The following is a 20,501-nucleotide window of genomic DNA, read 5'->3' on the forward strand; positions in this document are numbered from 1 at the left end:
TTTAACTGTAGGAGTCAACTCAGATGCTTCACAGCTTTCTCAATGCCATACACTCAATTTCCATTCTTTCAGTCATTCGATAGATATCTCTAGATACTCATAGATCTGTGAGTTTTTACAATAGGAAACACATTAAATATTATTGTAGAATTAATGATACAAAGATTAAATATCTTATGCTCAAGATATTAAAGTGAAGTAGAAGAATTTATTATATATAAATATAATACAAAGCTGAATAGGATAGGCTTTGGGGTAATGATAAGGAATTGTAGATTCCTCTTTTTTTTTTTTCTTCTCCTCCAGTATTTAAGAAAAAATATTGGGTGTGGGAGCAGGGAATTTCTTTTGGGTCTTGAAGAATGAAGAATGGGAATTCCAAGTGTAGAGAGTAATAGAGGACAAAAACTAAAACCCAAGAAAATACTGGGACTTATTCAGTTCATACAGAATACAGGGAACGCAAAGAATTGCTACACAGGAAAGAACATAAGCAAGGCAGGGGGTGGGGACAGGTGGAATACCAACGGCTATGAACTTCATTCTGTAGACAGAGAGGAGCCATCTTTCTTTCTCTTTAAGTTGGGTCATGATGAGAACATGATGGTGCTCCAATAATACTAATCTGGTCACAAAAACATGTAAAGTTGGAAGGGGGAAGCAGTTAAGAGGTTACCGCCATGCTCCATCTGGGAGGTAATAAAATCTTGAGCTATGGCAATGACCATGAACATGAAAGAGATGATGCAGTATTATGGAGAAAGCAGCGGTGCAGGTAATTGGCCTGGAAAACACAAAAAGACTGATAGTTAGGAGTCGGAAGGCTGAACACAAACAAAAGGAGAACCACTTTGGGATGAGAAAAAAATAGCATTTTGAACCTACTGTGTCTGAGAAGTTTCAGACTCATCAGTTTGCCCTGGGCTATAGTGAGACAGAATGGAAAGAGGGGAGCTGACCTAAGCAAAAAGGGTAAAATGCAGTGATACTCAACATAAGCAAAGGGAGTTTTGTTTTTTTGTTCTAATCACTGCAGTATTTTTTAGTGGCTCTAACTCAGGGCAACAACCACAGTAGCATCTCATTTTTCAAAATCAGGGTACTGAGCCTATCTCTATTTTTCAAACACTATTATTGCTCTTGGTACCATACCAGGTACAAAATGAGTTCGCAAACCTCTGATGAGGATTCACAGGCTGAAAGGCGAGGCTTATTAATCTGGAGATCTTATCAGAATCATGAAAACACTCGCAAATAGAAAATGACATCATTTTAGACAGTGAACAATGATAAAGGTCTTTCTATAAGTTTGTCAGATAGCCAGAATCAATCACTGCCACCAACTACACAAGAAAATCTTACTAAGATAATGATCAGTTGGCCCTTCTCTAAAGTGATTAGGGTAAATGGAAATTTTTTTATAGTCTAAAGCAAAGAGGATTTGGGATATCATGACCTTGATAATCAGCTCAAAGCATTAAGTATTACCGGGTACTCTTTGGTGAGAATGTGTCAATCTCTTTTCCTCAGCCTTTTGAAACCACTTTTTAAAAAAAGTACATTATAAAAACAGAGAAGCTGGTCTAACCATCTACCAAAAGAAACAGGTGTTAAGTTTTCTGGGCCATACATTTCTAAAAGTCAAAAGATAATAAACGCTTAAGAAAGTCTGATGGTGTGAGCTTGGCACAGAGTAAACGCCCAACGAATTTAATAAAATGATTCAAAGTACTATATAGAAGGTTTTTCTTGAATATACAATATTCTTACTGGTTGATTCCCTAAAGATTTTTCTGTTTATTCTTTTTTCTTACCTCCTTGATTCTACTCTTAACTGACTCCAGGACAGTCAAGAATGCTTTCTTCTACCATGACAAATTCAAGGGTCACTGCATTGTCATCTTACCTAACCTCTGAGCAGCATGTGGTGCAAACACTCTCCTTCTTTGACATGTCTTCTCTTGGCTTCCCTGACATTCACTTTGGTCTTCCTCCTACCTCACTGGCTCTGTCTTTTTTACTCAGCCTCTAAATCCTGGTGTCCACAGGACTCTATCTTGGGTCCTCTATCATCTTGAGCTCCAGACTCTCCTAATATGATCTCATCGTGTCCCTTGGCTTCAAATACTAACATTATCTAAATGATTCCCAAATCTGTATGCCCAAACCTAACCACGCACTGGAATTTCAGATTTACATACCCAAACACCATCTGCCATTTCCACTTGGACATTTAGTACTTCGTTTTCAGCAGGTACAAAAAAGAATTCCCGATTTCTCTCCTACAATTCTCCCTCCAAAAACGTTGCTCCTTGAGAAGAGGGAATGCCATATATTGAGAGCCTAAAACAATGCTTGACTAGAATAGGCATTATCTTGAAAGAAAATTCTAATTACAGATGCCCCATCAGACCATGGCTAATGAACGCTGCATCATACAAACATTAACAAATGGAAAGATAGCCATTAAGGCATACTACCTTTTCTATTAAAAATAAAAAAGAAAGAAAGAAAGGAAGGAAGGAAGGAAGGAAGGAAGGAAGGAAGGAAGGAAAGGAAAGGAGGGAGGGAGGGAGAGGAATAGGCAGTCTTACTCAAAGTTCTAGTAAACGGTATGTCTTGTGCTATAGACCCAAGTGGACTCCCAGTTTCTGCTGAATACCTAGATTTCATCTTTGTCCCTTTCCAGGCAATCAAGAGTTCTACTGTTCTGCCTCATGCCAAAGTTGCCAAGTGTTGGGGGGATCCCAGCAGGATTCTGAAGCACAACACAGGACACAGACCCAAGAGGACATGAAAACAGACTCCTAGGTCAAATCCAGTAGTCCAGGAACTTCACAGGCAGAAAAGAAATAAAACAGGACCACAGTAGGGCAAGGAGCAGAGCGTAGAGATGACTTGAATAATTAACATGCAGATCTTCTTCCACTTCTGTTTTAATAATGCTGGGTCAGGCCCCAAAGGTGGCAGGGTATGGAAGATATGCAATCCATTCTTTAGGCACCAGAGAAGGATCTTTCCAGAATCCCAAACTGTTCCTGTCATGTCATTGCTTAGGGCCTACCTGTGTTCCCCAGCTCATGATAAATTCCAAGCTCTTCTGGCTAACATTTAGGCCCTTAATATTCAAGTCCTAACTCTTAGCCTCATCTCCTGCTACTCTAGCAATACATATGACATACCTTCCTAATAGATTCCAAGCTTTTCACTCTCCTTGTGCCTTTGTAAATGTTATTTTCCACCTGTCTTTTAAATTCCTTTCCATCTTCTAAAATTCAGGAATTTGTGCTTTCTTAGAATCATTAAACTTTCATTAAAGCTCCAAGTGAAAATTGGGTTTTCCACACTGCCAAATCACCTCTTCTTTCTGGACACATGGCTGGATGGTTTCTCAGCCTCTCTACAGTTTGAGGTCACCATGGCATTAAGTCCTCCATGGACCGTCAGGCCAGGGGGTCCCCAACATAACCATGCATCTTCATCAACATAATGTAGAAAGAAGGCTTTTAAAAAATAGACAGTGGGTCCCATTTCCACAGATTGTTTCACTTAGTCTGAAGTGGGGCCCAGACATCCCATGGTTTTTAAAGCTCCTTAGGTCATTCTAAAGTGCAGCCAGGGTGAACACCAAAGAAATCTGTGCAAATTATCCCCTGTTAAAATAACTGTCCCTCACATGCTCACACCATGCTGTATACCTACCCTCAGTAACATACTGTTGAACTACACCATTACATTTTCCTTATAGGTTGGTCTCCTCACCACACGCAAATACCTTCAAAGAACCAAATCTTGTCATTTTCCCTTGCTGACATTTTTAAATATCTCATTTTTATAGAATATTTTCATGAAAAATCACAGAAAAGATATACTTATTATACTTGAAACAGTATATCCATATGGTCCTTCTTCATTAAGAGGAGAGAAGCTCTCAAAGTACTTTAGCAAAAATACTCCCCACCCCTCTGGCCCCAACTAGTACTACTACCAAGATGTCTCATCTCTGAAGATATCTGTTCACTTATTTAAAAAATGGGGTGCCCTAAGTAACTCAGTCAGTTAAACATCTGCCTTCGGCTTATGTCATGATCTCAGAGTTCTGGGATCGAGTCCTCATCTATTTCTCCCTCTCCTTGCCCCTCTGTGTGCATACGCTTGCTATCTAATAAATAAATCTTTTTTAAAAAGTTGAAAATTTTTCAAATTTTCAAAAGTTGGAAAAGTTGGAATACCACCTTAGTTTTCATAGGCTAGATTGGGTAAAGAAAAATCTAAAAATAAATGTAAGTAATGTCTCAAGATATATTTGTGATCTAGTCTGATTTATAAAAAAGCAAATTTACACATTGTAGGAGAAATCTTACTTAGGAATATTCTTATGTAGTTCCCTTACATATAGGCTGTAGGTAGAAAAGAACAACAACAACAAAAAATGCATAGCCAAATGAAACAAAACTTATGATTTAAAAAACCCTATAATTTGTTTTAATATATTAAAATTGTATTCACAAAAATTTTGAGAGAGGAAATTGATTCAACATTACTAATCAGATATCCAAATCCATTTGAATGAAATCAGTCTTCTAATTTATATCATGACATATTCATTTAAAAAAGTGAACATGGGGGTACCTGGGTGGCTCAGTCGGTTCAGTGTCTGCCTTAGGCTCAGGTCATGGTCCCAGGGTCCTGGGATCAAGCCCCACAAGGGCTCCCTGCTTCACGGGGTGTCTGCTGCTCCCTCTACCTCTGCCCTCCTCTCTCCCTCTCGTGGTACCTCTCAAATAAATCATTCTTTTTTTTTTTTTAAAGTAAACATTTAGGGCGCCTGGGTACTCAGATGGTTAAGCATCTGCCTTTGGTTCAGATCTTGATCTCAGCCTCCTGGGACTGAGCCCTGAGTAGGCCTCCCTGCTCAGTGGGGAGTCGGCTTCCCCCTCCCTCAACCCCCGCCATTATTAGTGCTCTCCCATGTGCACGATCTCAAATAAAATCTTAAAAAGTGAACAGGTATATAAATATTATGGCCATTCCAATTATTAATTCCAGAATTTCAAAAATCAGGTACGATAAAATGTACTCATTCTTAAGGTCTGAAGTGTCTTCCTGCTGTAAAACATAACTGCCATTTATTCAATATTTTCCTCAAGCATTTTGAGCTAGAAAATTACCTAGATTTGAAAAATATAACCTTCTAATTGTCATTTCTACAGCTTTATTTTCTTATTTTGAAAATGATTTTTGTTATCAAATTTAACTGCTTCTGTAGTGTGTGCTTTATTTCTGCCAAAGTAGATAAGTTTTATATATATATATATATATTTTTTTTTTTTTAAGATTTTATTTATTTATTTGACAGAGATCACAAGTAGGCAGGGAGGCAGGTAGAGAGAGGAAGGGAAACAGGCTCCCTGCTGAGCAGAGATTCTGATACAGGGCTCGATCCCAGGACCCCAAGATCATGACCTGAGCCAAAGGCAGAAGCTTTAACCCACTGAGCCACCCAGATGCCCCGACAAGTTATATTAAATAAAAAGTATTATCAAATCACGTGCTACTAGTTGAGGAAAAAAAGAGGTGAAAGGTAGATAGTCATTTCCCCCGAGCATTCATATTTCTATTTTCCTTTGACTTCCTGAATGCAGATCTTCCAAAGGAAGACTGACAGTGAGAGGGGCAAGAAACACAGCAGCTGCCTAGACTTGCTGATTTTCTTAAAACTCGTAAACCCAAAGTACTTAAACTCCAAGGCTAAAATTCCTAGAGAAAGGGTATCATAAACCTACATTTAAAAAAAATTTTTTATTTAAGAGTGTGAGCGAGCTGCCCATGCAGTTGTGGGGGGCGAAGGGACAGAGGGAAAGGGAGAACCAGACTCCCACCTCCACTCTGAGCAGGGCTTCATCCCAGGACCCTGAGATCATGACCTGAGCCAAAGGCAGACACTTAACAGACTGAGCCACCCAGGTGCCCCCTGAACACTACATTTTAACTGTTTGTGAATTATCCTTGCTTAGCCCTTAAAATATGCAATAGTTCTGTAGCATCACTCGGAGTTCTTGCAGTCTTCAGCGAAGATAAGAAATTTGGGTGGAGGGATATTTAGAGGAAGATTTCAGTTAACTTTGTTTTGACCCTTGGGTGAATATGGATGGATCACTTTCTTCGGTGAATGGAATGGGATTATGAAAGATTAATGAAGGTAGCCTTGGGCAGAAAAGATGAGGATTCAGATAGCTGTCAAATTCAGTTACTAATTCTCTTAAAATAATCTTAATAACCTATTTTTGTTCAAAGGCAGCTGATAACTAGGACCTTGTAAGTAGCAGCATTTTATAAGCAATAGGTGAAAAAAAATTTAACTTAAGATTATATAATACAGGGGTGCCTGGGTGGCTCAGTAGGTTAAGTCTCTGCCTTTGGCTCAGGTCATGATCTGGGGGTCCTGGAATCAAGCCCTGCATCAGGCTCTCTGCTAGGTGGGGAGCCCGCTTCCCCACTCCCACCTGCCTCTCTGCCTACTTGTGATCTCTCTCTTTCAAATAAATAAATAAAACCTTAAAAACAAAAGATTATAAATATAAACCTTTAATATCAACTAACTTTGTTTTTTTAAAGGTATAACTATATTGACTTGAAATTTACTATATTTCCTTAAAATGATTCTGAAATTAAACTTTTCACTAACAGATTGCTTTTCCTTCAGTTTCTGTTACTCTACCTCTGGTCTGATTCAAGTAAATAATGGCTAACAATTTCAGATTCTTATATTGTTATGTTGCTCATTTTAGAATGAGAGCCTTCCTTTTTTACCTAGTATTTTGTTCTGTAAATGTGCAACAATACAAACACATTACTCTCCAACCAAAGAATCCGAAGTGTGACAGGTAAGTTTTGCTACCACAATAGCTAATCTGTGAAATATCTAGATTGTTCTCATTCTTTGTTCTTTAGTAACATGTAGTAAGTTTTCTTTCAATAATCCCAGTTTTATAATTTAATTGTGATATCTTCTACATCCATGTTTTACTTTTATGCCTTAATTTTGATAATGACAAAGTTCCTGGCTCCAATCAAAAGGAACGTAACCACCTATGCTTCTTTAGAAGACAGTTTCCTGCTGTTTTTCCATTCCTGATGCTGATCCTACAGTTCCAGGACAAGAGTTATGACCACATGAAGCTCTTGTTGCCATCAGGCTGCAGCTCTGGCATTGCTCCCTTCACATTCGAGTTCTTCCTTAAGTACCAGGGACTCTGGCTGTTGCCATCCTGCACATCTTAGCAGAACAGCTCTCTGGGCAGACCTTCTGACCCTGAAGTGAGCACACATCTATGAGGTTTCCTAGGGGACCACTACCAGCAAAAAACAAGGGTCAAGCTAAGGGTAAGCAAATATAGAAGAGTTATCAAATTTTAGTTAGTAAGTCTCAAAGTCTTTTTGAGATGTCAGGAAAGTGGAGTAAATTTCACCAACCTATAGCTGGAGCCAGGTCCCAACAGCTCAGCTAGCTTTAAAGTCCTTTCTCTAGTCCCCCAACCTCTGCTCCACTATTCCTCTTCTTGAACTATTTCTTTCCTGTAAAGCACAGCCTATTGTCTGTGTTTTCTATCATCTTTTCTTTTGAGACCTCTGTTGAAAGACAATGGAAGAACAAATAAGATACACACGCTCTTGAGAAGGAAAAAAGAATCTCCGTTGTTTTCATCCATTTTCATTATTTCACTGATTTCATAAAATGATTGTTATGCCAAAATAAAGCTGTTCCTTTATTTATTTGAGGATTTTTCTATTTTTTTCAAGTCTATCAAAGAAATAATGCTTAGAGCTTTTCAAATCTCAGAACCAAAGGAATTGCTTTGAGCTCAGACCAGTAAAGAGATTGGAAATTATCACTCCCATTCTTAAAATAAAGTGCTACACCAACTGAAAAGCAATGACTTTTCTTGGACTTGTCAGAGAACTAAGGTTGCAGGATAAACTACTAATTCAACACCTGGAGGCACAATCAAAACCAGAGAGCTGAATACCCAAAGCAGAAGCCAGGGGAGGTCATAAAGAGTCGAACTACTTACTTGACGAGTAATTTGGACAAATTACTAGAAGCTGAGGGCAGAGAGTGAGAAACTCCTGGGGCTGCAATCAGAAGGGGACTCCCACTTCCTACAGTAATTCCACCAAGTTCTCGTTGTCGGGATCTAAGACTTAGCAGGAAGAGGGGAAGAAAAGCCAGTGTTAAACCTCCCACATTCTTTTACCTGACTTTGCAAAACGGAAACACTGAATAACTGTCCCAGCTGAAGAGAGAAAAGGCTACCATCTGCCGTCTTTGGCGACCTTCTGATCTCTTCTACTGGGAAAAATAACACCTAAGTGAAGAGGAGGCACAACTTCAAGGAAATGGACTGGGGATGCTTTTTTTTTTTTTTAAATTAAATTTAATTTAATTTAATTTTATTTTTTTCCCAATTTATTTATTTTCAGAAAAACAGTATTCATTATTTTTTCACCACACCCAGTGCTCCATGCAAGCTGTGCCCTCTATAATACCCACCACCTGGTACCCCAACCTCCCACCCCCCTGCCACTTCAAACCCCTCAGATTGTTTAGTGCTTTAAGCAAGGAAGGGAATAAGGCACATGGTGAGGAGGGAAGCCACGTTTCTAGACAAGGGACAGAAACACTTGTGAAGGATACTGCCCCAAGACATAGGCCTACTAAAATTCTGAGATGCAGTCAGACTGTAGAACAGTCCCTACTCCCCAACACTCTACATCAAAACACCAACACCAACACAGCTCCAGTGTAGCAGCAGAGGAGCTGTAAGAGAGACTCGTTCTCAAGATGAATACTTAGGAAAGCCCAGAGTCAAAAGACAAGGACATTAGAAAACTCTGAAGCTTCTTGTGCCTGCTAACATTACAATAAACACAGACTACCTTCCAGTCAGGTCAATGTAAATCCTCACAACAAGACAAATATATCTGATACAACAGGCCTGCCTTTCAAAAAAAAAAAAAAAAAACTTACAAAACACGCCGAAAAAGAAACACAGATTGGAGAGACAAAGCAAGCATCCCAATGGGATTTAGTGGTGACAGAGATGGTATAGGTATTAAAAAAAAAAGAGAGAGAGAAAAGAGTTTAAATAGCTTATATTAATAAATTAAGGGCTCTAATAGAAATATATTCATCAACATTTAACTGTACAAGTGAGTTATTGTTTTGTTAAAAATAGAAAGTCCCTGTTGCACTTACCTTTTAAAACAGAAGATTGTGGTTTTATAGTCATCCTCCATTGTGATCAAGTAACTACCTGGTTTAATAACAGTGAAAATAATTATGATGAATGCAAGAACAGATGGGTAATGTAAACAAGGAGAAGGGACGTCTAAGAAAGACGCAAAGGGAAAGGCTAGGTCAGTAACACTAGCATAAATGAACAGAGCCTTTGATGGGCTCACCAGCAGACCTGAGGATTTTGAGGAAGAGTTGGCGAACTTGGAGAAAGGTCAATATCAACTTCCCAAACTCAAATGCAAGGAGAAAAAAAAATTTAAAAAAAAATCCCATAACTGTGGAACGATACCAAGTTAGGGGTGACATAAACATAATTGGACTATCAGAAGGAGGTAAGAATGAGACAGAAGGAAAACCTGAAGTAATCAGAGCTGAGACTTTTCCAAACTGAATGACAGACACCAACCCACAGATCCAGGAAGCTTAGAGAATGCTAAGCAAGAGGATCATAAAGCCTATCCCTAGGCATATCGTTTTCAAACTCAGGAAAGTAAGATAAGAAGGAAATACTGAAGTCAGAACACAAAGGCATCAGACTTCTCATCAGAAAGCATGCAAGTAAGAACCGCCTGAATTGAAACCTTCAGAGTGTTGAAAGAAAAAGAAAAAATCTAACTGATAATCTTATATCCAGTGAAAAACTGAGGAACTCCTCACCAGTTGTCCTGCCTTGCAAGAGGTGTTAATGAAGGTTTTCAGAAAGATTAGGAAAATGACATCCAGTCAGAAATGTGGGTCTACATAAAGAGTATCAGGAGAAGAAATGAAGATAAAATATAAAAGTTTTTATTTTTCTAGTTTTCTTATTCTTAACATCTAAAAATTAACTATTTAAAGCAATAGTAGTAACAGTATACTAGATAAAAACATCACGGAAATGAAGGATAGAAATATCAGTGAAATAAATGACAGATATCACCAGGGATGGGAGGGAGGAATTGGGAATTCTCTTATGGGACAGCTGTATTACACGTGAAGACTTTTAGTGTTATTTGAATATGGAGTTGAATATTTTTAAGTGTAGACTGTAATCCCTGGAGCCACCACTAGACAACCCCTAAATAAGTTTAAAAAACAAAACAAAGCAGTAGTACATCAAAGGAAAATCCCATAAAATTGAATCACATAAAATACTCATTTCAAATGAGAGAAGGCTGAGAATAAATGCAAAAAAGTGACAACACTTACTAAGACTGTAGAACTTCAGCCAACTATATTACTTTAAATACAAATAGTCTACACATAGTAATTAAAAGACAGAGGATGGCCAACTGATTAAAAAGAAAAAAACAAGAGGCAATCTGATGCTGTCTACAAAAAACTCCCTTTAAACATAAGGAATTAGATAGGTTAACAGTAAACAGAGAAAGACACCAGGCTAACTGATCAAAAGAAAGACTGAATAGTCATATTAGTTTAAGACAAAGCAACTTCAGAAAAAACAAAATTATCAGGGATAAAGAGGGGTTATTATATCATGATAAAGGAGTTAATTACATAAAAAGACAGAAGACTATTTCAATTATTAAAAAAACCTGATAGGTTCACTGATCAGATGTTATGACCCTGTAACACTCAGTATACGTTTCAATGCATTTGTAATAACTCATTTTAGAGATCCATCTGCTCTACTAGACTTTAACATATGGAGATATAGAGAACAAATATCTTCATTTGCTCAGCTTGGTTTCCCCAACACCCAGCAAGTCAAAAACTTGAATAAATACTCAATAAATACCAAATGTGTGAATCTGAATTTCACTAAGTTATGTTCATCAATATTTAACTGTAGAAATGAGTTACTATTTCATTAAAAATAGAATACTGTTGCATTTATCTTTAAAACAGAAGACTCTGGTTTTATAGTCATCCTCCATTATGATCAAATAACTACCTGGTTTAATAATAGTGAAAATAATTATGATGAATGCATGAATTGTTCACAGGGTTAAGATGCTACATTGCTTTACTATTAATTGTCAATTTATTCACTTGAAGTGATTCACAAGTTAGTAATGCGAAGCAAATGATACACATAGAATGCTGAAATTGAAATTTGTGAAAAGATTAAAAATACATGTAAATTATGTACATTATAGAAGTAGAAGTCTAATGAATGCATGAATTTTTAAATGCCTGAATTATGTCTATTTAAATTGTATATTAGGGCATAGTTTAATAATTTATACCACTAAAATAAACAAAATGAAAATATGAAATGAATGCATTATTAGATAAATCATAGGGCCCAAGGATGAAAGATGTGGAATATGGTGTTTTATTCAATTTGTCCTATGTATGATTAGAGTAACAACTGAAGAGAAAAAATACTTCTTATTTGGTCATCTCTAAATTTCACAGTTCTGCAACATCTTTGTTTCTATCCTGTTGGGTTAAAGAAATTCTGAAGTTTCAATTACTTCCTCAGAACTTGGAAGACCAGCTTACCTTTAAGAAAAAAATTATTTTGCACTCAGGAATAGCTATTTATTATAAACTGCTGAAATTTTTTAGATAATAGAGGATCTTCATTTTATTATTAATGTACCAAACAGGTGAAAATCTGAGGTCCTAACATAGGACATATGGGAATGGTTATTTACAGATAGAATGTACTTCTCTCTCTATTAAATAATTCTTTCAAAGTTTCTTTCAAATACCACGACTCAATTTATTAAAATTCATTTTCACTCAACTTTTCAGGCAAAGTGATTATAAAACATACATTTTCATAGGCTTGTAAATATTTGATATTCATTCTGAGCCAGGTGGCGGAATGGGAAATATGGACCACTTACCTGACATGCATTATAAAGGAGTTGGTGTTCTAATTTTTTAATACCCAGAATCTGCTGAAACATCTCATAGAGTTGTTCCTTGCTCAGAATAAGTTCAGACACAGCACTTAGGGCCATTCTATTGGACTGTTTGCACATGTCCTCTTCACCTCTGTAAATGGCATCATATTTGGCTATCCATGAACTGAGCACTGTCTCTTTGCTCAAGCCATCAATTTCTGGCAGACTCCGCACACGCTTTTCTATGTTTTTCTTAAACACCTCTCTGAAGTCATTAGCAGAACATCCTCCACTCTGAACCATTCTGGCCACTCGATCACTCTTCAGAAAAACCTGGAAGACACACACAAAACAAAAACCCCATTTACAATTAGGCAGGAATAGTAACACTCCTTGTTTTTAGCAATCCAGCCAGAATTATGACACCAAATGTTCTACAATGATTCAAAATGTTTTATAACACATGGTAACTGGTGACATAAGAAGGACCCAAATCTTCTAAAAATGATGAAATGTTTATAAAAGGCAGTAATGAAAGCCAGGAAACCATAAGATGAGCCAACTCAAACTACATGTGCCCCCACCTGAAGGTCATGGGCATCTCTGCAACTGAATCCTTTCATAGTTAAGAAAGTAATTGGAGATGTAAACTCAACTTCTTTATCTGTACTTTAGAGTTCTGGCTAGTTTTTCAGCAGGGAGGGGGTTCCCGATTCTTTGAGTGAGGATCTGAAGGCCAATATCCTGGTATCCAAGTCAGTGCCCAACACGTATACCTTATTCAAACCTGCTCCATGGCTGGGAGATCACGGTGCAAGCATCCCCATCCCTGACTTCACCAGTTCCCTTCCTTCTTGCACATGTCTCAGAGTTGGTAAGAGTGGATGACAGAAAGGCAAAATCTTTAACAAGTATCTAGATGTTCCCTAATACTAGGTAATAACATACAAAGACAAGCACAGAGAGTGGGGTTCAGAAATGGATAGGAAGAGATGGGAACTAAGTCTTACTGTGCAAAACATCAGAGTTGGTCTTAAACCTCTCCTTTCTTCTAAGTTGTAGACCCAAATATCAACAAATATCAGTTAAGATTCATTAAATATCTATTCCATCAATAGTCCTAAAAATCCTCTGTGTAGCAGGTAAGATGGCTTTTATTCCTTTTTTTTCCTATAATGACCAAAAAAAAAAAAAAAACCCTCTTCCAGAAGAGCCTGTAAGATTATTCAGTGCAGACCTGTGAGTTCTGTTAAGTTTATGAAAAAAAAAAAAAAAATCAATGTCAACTTTTACCCTAAGAACTGACTTGAAATAATGGTACTCTAAGTTAGGACCCCACTACTTGGACTAGACTATTATCATGTCTGTCTGGCATGTGGTTAAGCAGCACACATGGTCTGTGGAAAGTGGTCTCACTGACCATCACCTGACCCCACACCTTCCCCCAATGTTTGATTTCTCCCCTTTTAGTGTCCTTCATACAAAATGTTGTTTCCTCTCTTTGCTCAATGGCCAGAGGACTCCTGACTTCTGAACATTTTAGCTAATATACTGAAATACGCGTTGTAAATTCTACATTAGGCAAACACTGAACACATACAGTGTTTCCGTTCTCTTTATCAGTTGTGCTTCAGTCACTATAGAAAAGACTTATTTTCTATTTCTAAGCTGAAACTAATTCTTAAGAGACAGTTATAAGAACAATACCTTTACTTTATGCAGATCAATGAAAATAAAGGTAATCAATAATATACTTTTGCCAAGAATACCATTAACTACTTTGGGACACATTAGGGTGCCTTCATCTCCTTTGTCACCCTCTTCTAATTGCACAACTCTCACTGGGTACTAGAATTCAAGATAAATTTTACATATACCTATTTTTTTCCTAATTCCTATAAGACTCTTATATTGTTAAATGGGAACCTATGGAAGCTGAGGAATCAAAGTCGTCAACTGATCACTTTTATGTGCTACTCCTCCTAGTACCTTGCCTGTGTCAGTTAGCACAACTTTGCAAACTGTTGGATGGACCCTGGAGGACAAAGGGCTCTCTTCTTACACCTGGAAGCATGGCACAAATGTGTGGACAGCTTCTCCCAGCCCGAGGGTGGCTTCCTAGTACACCACTCCCACTGGCAGACCCCCAGCAAGTTCTACTGTGAGGCACCCCAGAAGCCAGACTCCCCAGGAGTCACATTAGGGTGGCACTGTAGTCAAACTCTCTGCCACACAGTAGGACATGCCACATCTTCTGCAATGAGGTCTGGACCTCAGACTTCGAGATGTGGGGAGCAGGACCCTCTGCCTCGGGCTCCCTGTTCATGGGAAGCCCGCTTCTCCCTCTTCCCCTGCTTGTGTTCCCTCCTTTCTTGCTAGCTCTCTCTGTGTCAAATACATAACATCTTTTTTAAAAAAAATTTGGTAATTGAGTATGAAGCCGGAACACCAAGATAGGTTTAATTTGCAATATAAATACCTTAATGCTGGCTTCGGAAAAGCTTTTAATTACTTGGTATCTAATACTTTGAGTTGCCAGGGATTTTTATTTTTTCTCAACTTCCGCTTAACTCAGGGCTCAATTCTACCAAGTAACCCAACAATGTTTTTTGAAGCAAGGATAATAAGACTTGGTGGAGTCTTAATTCCCCTATAAAACCATACCTAGACCATACTAACGCAGTCAAATTACATGTTATTTATGGATACTTAAGCAGTCATCTTGTGTCAGGCCTTTTGCTAAGTACTGAAGGGACAGAAGAATGAATGGGCCAGAGAACTTGCTCTCAAAGCTCACTCAACCAGTGACACGGGATAAATAATACAGTTAGAGCAAAAATGGCAGCCTATGCAAGGGGAGGATTGGGGAGGGTATGTGCTTTTGGGTAAATTGGAAGGGGAGGTGAACCATGAGAGACTATCGACTCTGAAAAACAATCTGAGGGGTTTGAAGTGGCGGGGGGGTGGGAGGTTGGGGTACCAGGTGGTGGGTATTATAGAGGGCACGGCTTGCATCGAGCACTGGGTGTGGTGAAAAAATAATGAATACTGTTTTTCTGAAAATAAATAAATTGGAAAAAAAAAAAAAGAAAAGGAAGTTATGAACTCCACCATCTGGGGACAAGGCTAAGGACAAAGGGGTCACAAAACAAAGACAGGGACCTGTGATCTGAATGACTGCGGGGAGAAGGGGAAAAGGGAGAAAACATTTCAGGAAAACAAGAGAAGTAAAAAGGAATGAGGCATAAGCAGCACGGCCTTTTGAGGGCAACGTAAAACTTTCATTCTGCAGAAGCATTACATTTAAGAGGGGAGCAAAAGTTGTGCCAAGCAGACCAACGAACCAGACGGCAAAATGCAGCATGTGCCAAGCAAGTGATCTGAGCGCTCTGTGCCAAGTGAGTCAATGAAGGCTGCGCAACCCAGGTACGAACGTGTTGAGAAACAAGAGTTACACAAAACTGGTGGCAGCATCCAGGGTAGACGACAACAAATCAGAACAGAGAATGGGATATCAGTTATGCAACAAGTACCGCAGACCAAAACAGAAAGGATCTGATTGGCATTAGAAGACAGAATTAACATATGTTGGTTATTTACAGGATGCAGAAAGGCAGGAAAAATTTGATGATTTTTTTTTTTAACTGGGCTGCCTAGATTCCATTAACCAAAGAACAAAAGGATATGGCTGAACAATGTGTGTGTGTGTTGGGGGGGGCAGTATCGGTGTATGGTGGGGGGTAAAGGGGTCAGCGATTATCAGCTTAGTTTTGCTGGAGGTCAGCTTTGAAGACAAGGTAAACTAAAAACAAAGTCAAGAACACAACTCTAAGAAATACCTAAAATTAAAAGGTTGGCAGAAGAACTAGATCCAAGAGAGGCTGATATGTCAGAGAAGGAGGCAGCAAAATGCCATATTAGCAATCAAGAGGGGTGATCATCTCAAGAGAAAGAATCAAATGCCACAAGAGGAATCAGCTACATTAAGAACAAACTGGGGGCGCCTGGGTGGCTCAGTGGGTTAACGCCTCTGCCTTCGGCTCAGGTCATGGTCTCAGGGTCCTGGGATCGAGCCCCGCATGGGACTCTCTGCTCGGCAGGGAGCCTGCTTCCTCCTCTCTTTCCGCCTGCCTCTTTACCTACTTGTGATCTCTCTCTGTCAAATAAATAAATAGATGTTTTAAAAAAAAATACAGACTGGTCTTCCTCAATAGAGGTCACGTTTGACAGATTTCCTGGTGTGGAAGAGAGTGGGAGCCCATCTACAGGAGAGGAAAGAGGACAAGTGGCAAAAATTAAGACAGCAAATACCTGTTTTAGGAAGCACGAGTAAAAAAGGAAATGGGAGAGAAGCAAGAAGCTGGACTGGGAAACTGCATTTAGGCAATGAGAGAGACAAGTCAGGAAAGGGAGGTAGTTTAAGGTATGGAGGAAAAATGACAGTATGCCACTCCTGGGATGAGGACTGCGACTTCATGCGAGTCCTGAAGCAGAAACATCAGCTAGAAGCTATGCCCTGGTTCCTAATGCTGAGGTATTATGAGAGGACATGTACATATTCATAATTTCAAGTTGCTCAATTCCAGGATAGTTTGTTATACAGCAATACATAATACATTCATAGACCCACACGGTTTACTCTTACTTCATGTGGGTCTCCGTTATATCATTTTCTGAGATTCCCCCACCCCCACCCCCCGCTCCCTATTCGTCATTCTCACCTTTTTATCTTGCTCTAGTTTTCTTCTTAGTACATGGCTCCGGATATGTATTTGTCTCCCCAAAACAGTATGTACCACCAGAGCAGACACTTGGTTTCGTGTGCCTCTGGATCCAGTGCCTAATACAGAGCCTGTCCTATAATTAGAGCTGAATAAAGATTCCTTGAAGAAAGAAAGGACAATCTACAGACACTGAATGCTTTAAGACTAAAGAGGCTGAGAGAGGCACCTGGCTCACAGATTTCCTGACCTATGGATGCCTGTGTGAGAGGAACTGGAAGATGGATACACACTAAAAAACTGAACATATACGATGTGGTATCATTGAAAGGAATGTACACCAGAAGGCAAGAGAGATTTTGCATGAGGAAGGAAAAGCAATGATCTGAAAGCAGGAGTAAGCTACAGTCCTCCCCTGATCCTAGGTGTAGGAAAGGCAGGCCTACCATCACAGAAGTCTGCTTTTCTCTTCCATGTTCTCCTTAAGGATTCCATGCTGACATGCATCAGTTAGGTCTGCGTTACTCCATTTTGCATGTGCTTCCGATTCTGACACCATCACAGAGTGCGATCCACCAAATGCTCCTGGTATCACTCAAGCTTCAGACATGGCTCTCTAATACCAATCAAGAGCTCTCCTTACTTGTAAGATTAGGGTGTCAGCGGAACAAATGTCATGATGAAATGCATGACTTGATCGATTGTTTGCTGCACCTCCTATACCTGCTTCAGTCAATATCAGATCCTACTACTTCCTCTGAGACCTGGAAACCATTCTCAACTCCATCTTCTCCATGTTCATTTCCCAAATTACAATTTGTCACTAAACCCTGTTGATCCTACCAGTCCCTAAACTCCTCTCAGATCATCTTTGCCTCTTCTTGTGCCCACAAGAGTTCTTCATGCCCCTCGTTCTGTCTCAACCGGCTAAGAACATTAGCCTTGTTACTAGTCTTCCTGCCTCAGAAGTTTTCCTAAAAGCCACTCATCTCATTTCCCCAAATTTTTTCCTTTAGTATTAGTATTTTTGTATTCACAAAAAAAACTAGTATTTTTTTTTTAATTTGGTCATTTCAATTCTTCTCCAGCTTACAAATTCTTCACTGACTTTCCACCAAAATTGTCACCAAGGTCCTACTTCAAATAGCTCCAAACTACCACTCTGGCTTCATCACTAGGCATTCTCTCTCTCATTCTCCACACTCCAGCTCCACTAGTCTTCTTTCCAAAACTTCAACTGTCCATCTCACCATTATCTAATTTTCTTAGTAATGCTTCAGATCCCCCCTCCATTAACGCTTCCTTAGTGATTCATTCCCAAATTGCTTTGAATCAGCACGATCCTCTGTTGTTTGTATGCAAACCTAGTACCATTTTTTCTCCTTTACAATACTCATCACTTTGTAATTGTGATAATTGAGTGAAGGTTCTAATGCCACTTTATTTTTACCCACTAGAGAGTAAGTTCCATGAGGCCAAATATAGTTTCATTCTCCACTGTATCTGTAGTACCTACCACCAGTCCAAGCACAAGAGCAAGCACTTAAAAAATATCCATAAAATGAGTGAATGAGGAAGGAATGAATGGTATGGATGGTTATTTCCCCATCCATGCACTTGCAAAACTTCAATTAACCACTAAAGTTTACCGATTTTTAAATACATGCTTAATCTAAGAAATGGACCTTGTCCACATGAATAGGAAAAAGATGCCTCAGAGAGAAGCATTTGTGAAGTCACAGAGGAACATAAAACTAGCTTTGTGAAGAAAATAAAATGTATTTTGCCTAAAAACATAACACCTAAATGACAATCTCTGCAATTGCAGCAATGATAGTTTTTAAAGATTTTTCAGCTATTCCAAGTTATGAAACTAACAAGGATGGACTTAGTCCCAACAGATATAAACGATCTTAATCTTGTATCCTTTCACAATAATAACTATTAAGTTTAAGGCAGACAAAGTGTAGCCTCATAAAGAGGCTGGTCCTAGAAGCTGGTCTCCAAGCCTTGGATGCACACAGATTTCTGCTGTCCAGGATCCTCAAAGAGGTTCTGTCTGGGGTACATCTAGGGTGCCATATTGGTGCTGAAGTGGCCATGGGAATTCAGCTCACCGACGAACTCACTGATGAGCAGGTTTTCGGTCTCCCCACAGCTCTTCACATATTATCTCCTTTCGTCTTCCCATATTATCTCCTGTGCCACCTTTGTTATCTTTTTCTTTTATAGATTAAGTGATTTAGGATATAAAGTTCACTGACTGGCCTACAGTCACATATTGGAAGAACAGAAACTAATCGAATCCAAAAGCAACATTCTTCTCTCTCACTTCTCCCACTCATATCAAAGGTTCACCCTCTGGCAGTCACATATTCTCATTGGTAATTCCATACATGTTGGCCAGCACCCACCACCAGTGACCTTTATGCGAAAATGCCACTGAACACCCAACCAATTCAGTGTGGGAGTTAGGAAAGGGATATCAAATAACATGGCATGTAGTCACATTTTGCCACATTTTAGCAAGTTTTATCTTGTATAGGGGCCCGCTGAGCATGCCAATGGTGCTTTCCATTCACCTGCACTGTCTACATACTAAAAACGTTATTGAATATCTTAAAGTCATGGTGAATAACAAAATTGAAATGTGATGACAACAGAAAACTGCATCTGCAAAAGGTAAGGCTGCTCAGCTGTCCAAATAAAACTTCAAATACACGTTGCCACAGAAGCCTTTATTGTTCACACATTACTTTTGATCTGATCCATGCACTGCTTCTTTGCTTCAGAAGGATTGTATCATGACAAGAAAAACATTATCTGCTTGCCACATCATGGTGGCTATCCAGGAGATGGTTCCTGGGAAGGCTGCCAGCACGCGTTCAGTCAGAGAAAAACACAGGGAAAGTACAAGAGCCCCACTTATAAGAGAGGACTTTTTCTCCTTAATAATGCCAATTACTAATAATTCCCATAATGTATGCTGTGGATAGAGAAACAATGACTGTTTTGAAAACTTTTTCAGTTGTTCCTAATTCATGAAGCCTTTTTTAACAGTGATGAATTTAGTTCCACTACTTGTCCATTTCTCGTTTTACACTATCAACACCAGTATCTATAGGCTCACTTCATACGCCCAAAGCCACTTAGTCATTAGTTAGGTTCCCTTTCGGGACTGTATTGTATCAGTCTCTTCATCCATCCGGGGCTCTTTCAAGTTGCTTTTCCAGTCTTCTCTTCCACCTCTCTGGAGAACATACTTTCTGTTCCAGTAAAGGGGCACACTCGTTTGCACAGCACTTGACAAGTTTCCTCCCCCATACTTCACCCCTTTGTTCCATAAATACGTTATCAAAACATACTATGTGCTGGGAAATGTGCTCTGTGTTGGGAATGTACCAGTGAGCCAAACACAGGGGTTTGCTGCCTTCACAGAACTTACACTGGAGGAAAACAAGTAATTACAGCAACTAAAATGACTGTAGCTTAGTGAATACTATTGGGAATTTCTGGAGCCATGAGAGTTTGTAACCAAGTTCTGAACTCATTTGAGGAGGGCACAGAAGATTCCCTGAGGTGGTGAGCAGAGTGATGAAAATGGAGAGGAATTCCTTTGGAAATGTGAGGAGACCAAGGGCTGGTGGATGGGGGAGCACAGCTGGTCTAAATGGCCTTGGA

At 39.1% G+C, this 20,501-nt stretch overlaps 1 protein-coding gene across 19 annotated transcripts in view; it reads right to left on the reverse strand.

Annotated features, from left to right (window-relative positions):
* CADPS2 (calcium dependent secretion activator 2) overlaps positions 1–20,501 on the reverse strand; it is a 532,394-nt gene that overhangs the window by 327,053 nt on the left and 184,840 nt on the right. For all 19 annotated transcript variants that reach the window (XM_044246482.1, XM_044246480.1, XM_044246471.1 and 16 more), the window contains exon 3: positions 12,100–12,432. In XM_044246482.1, coding sequence (XP_044102417.1) covers positions 12,100–12,432 — 333 coding nt within the window. The remainder of the gene's footprint in view (positions 1–12,099; positions 12,433–20,501) is intronic.

This window comes from Neovison vison, chromosome 4 (genome assembly GCF_020171115.1).
Source record: "Neovison vison isolate M4711 chromosome 4, ASM_NN_V1, whole genome shotgun sequence".
Lineage (NCBI taxonomy): Eukaryota > Metazoa > Chordata > Mammalia > Carnivora > Mustelidae > Neogale > Neogale vison.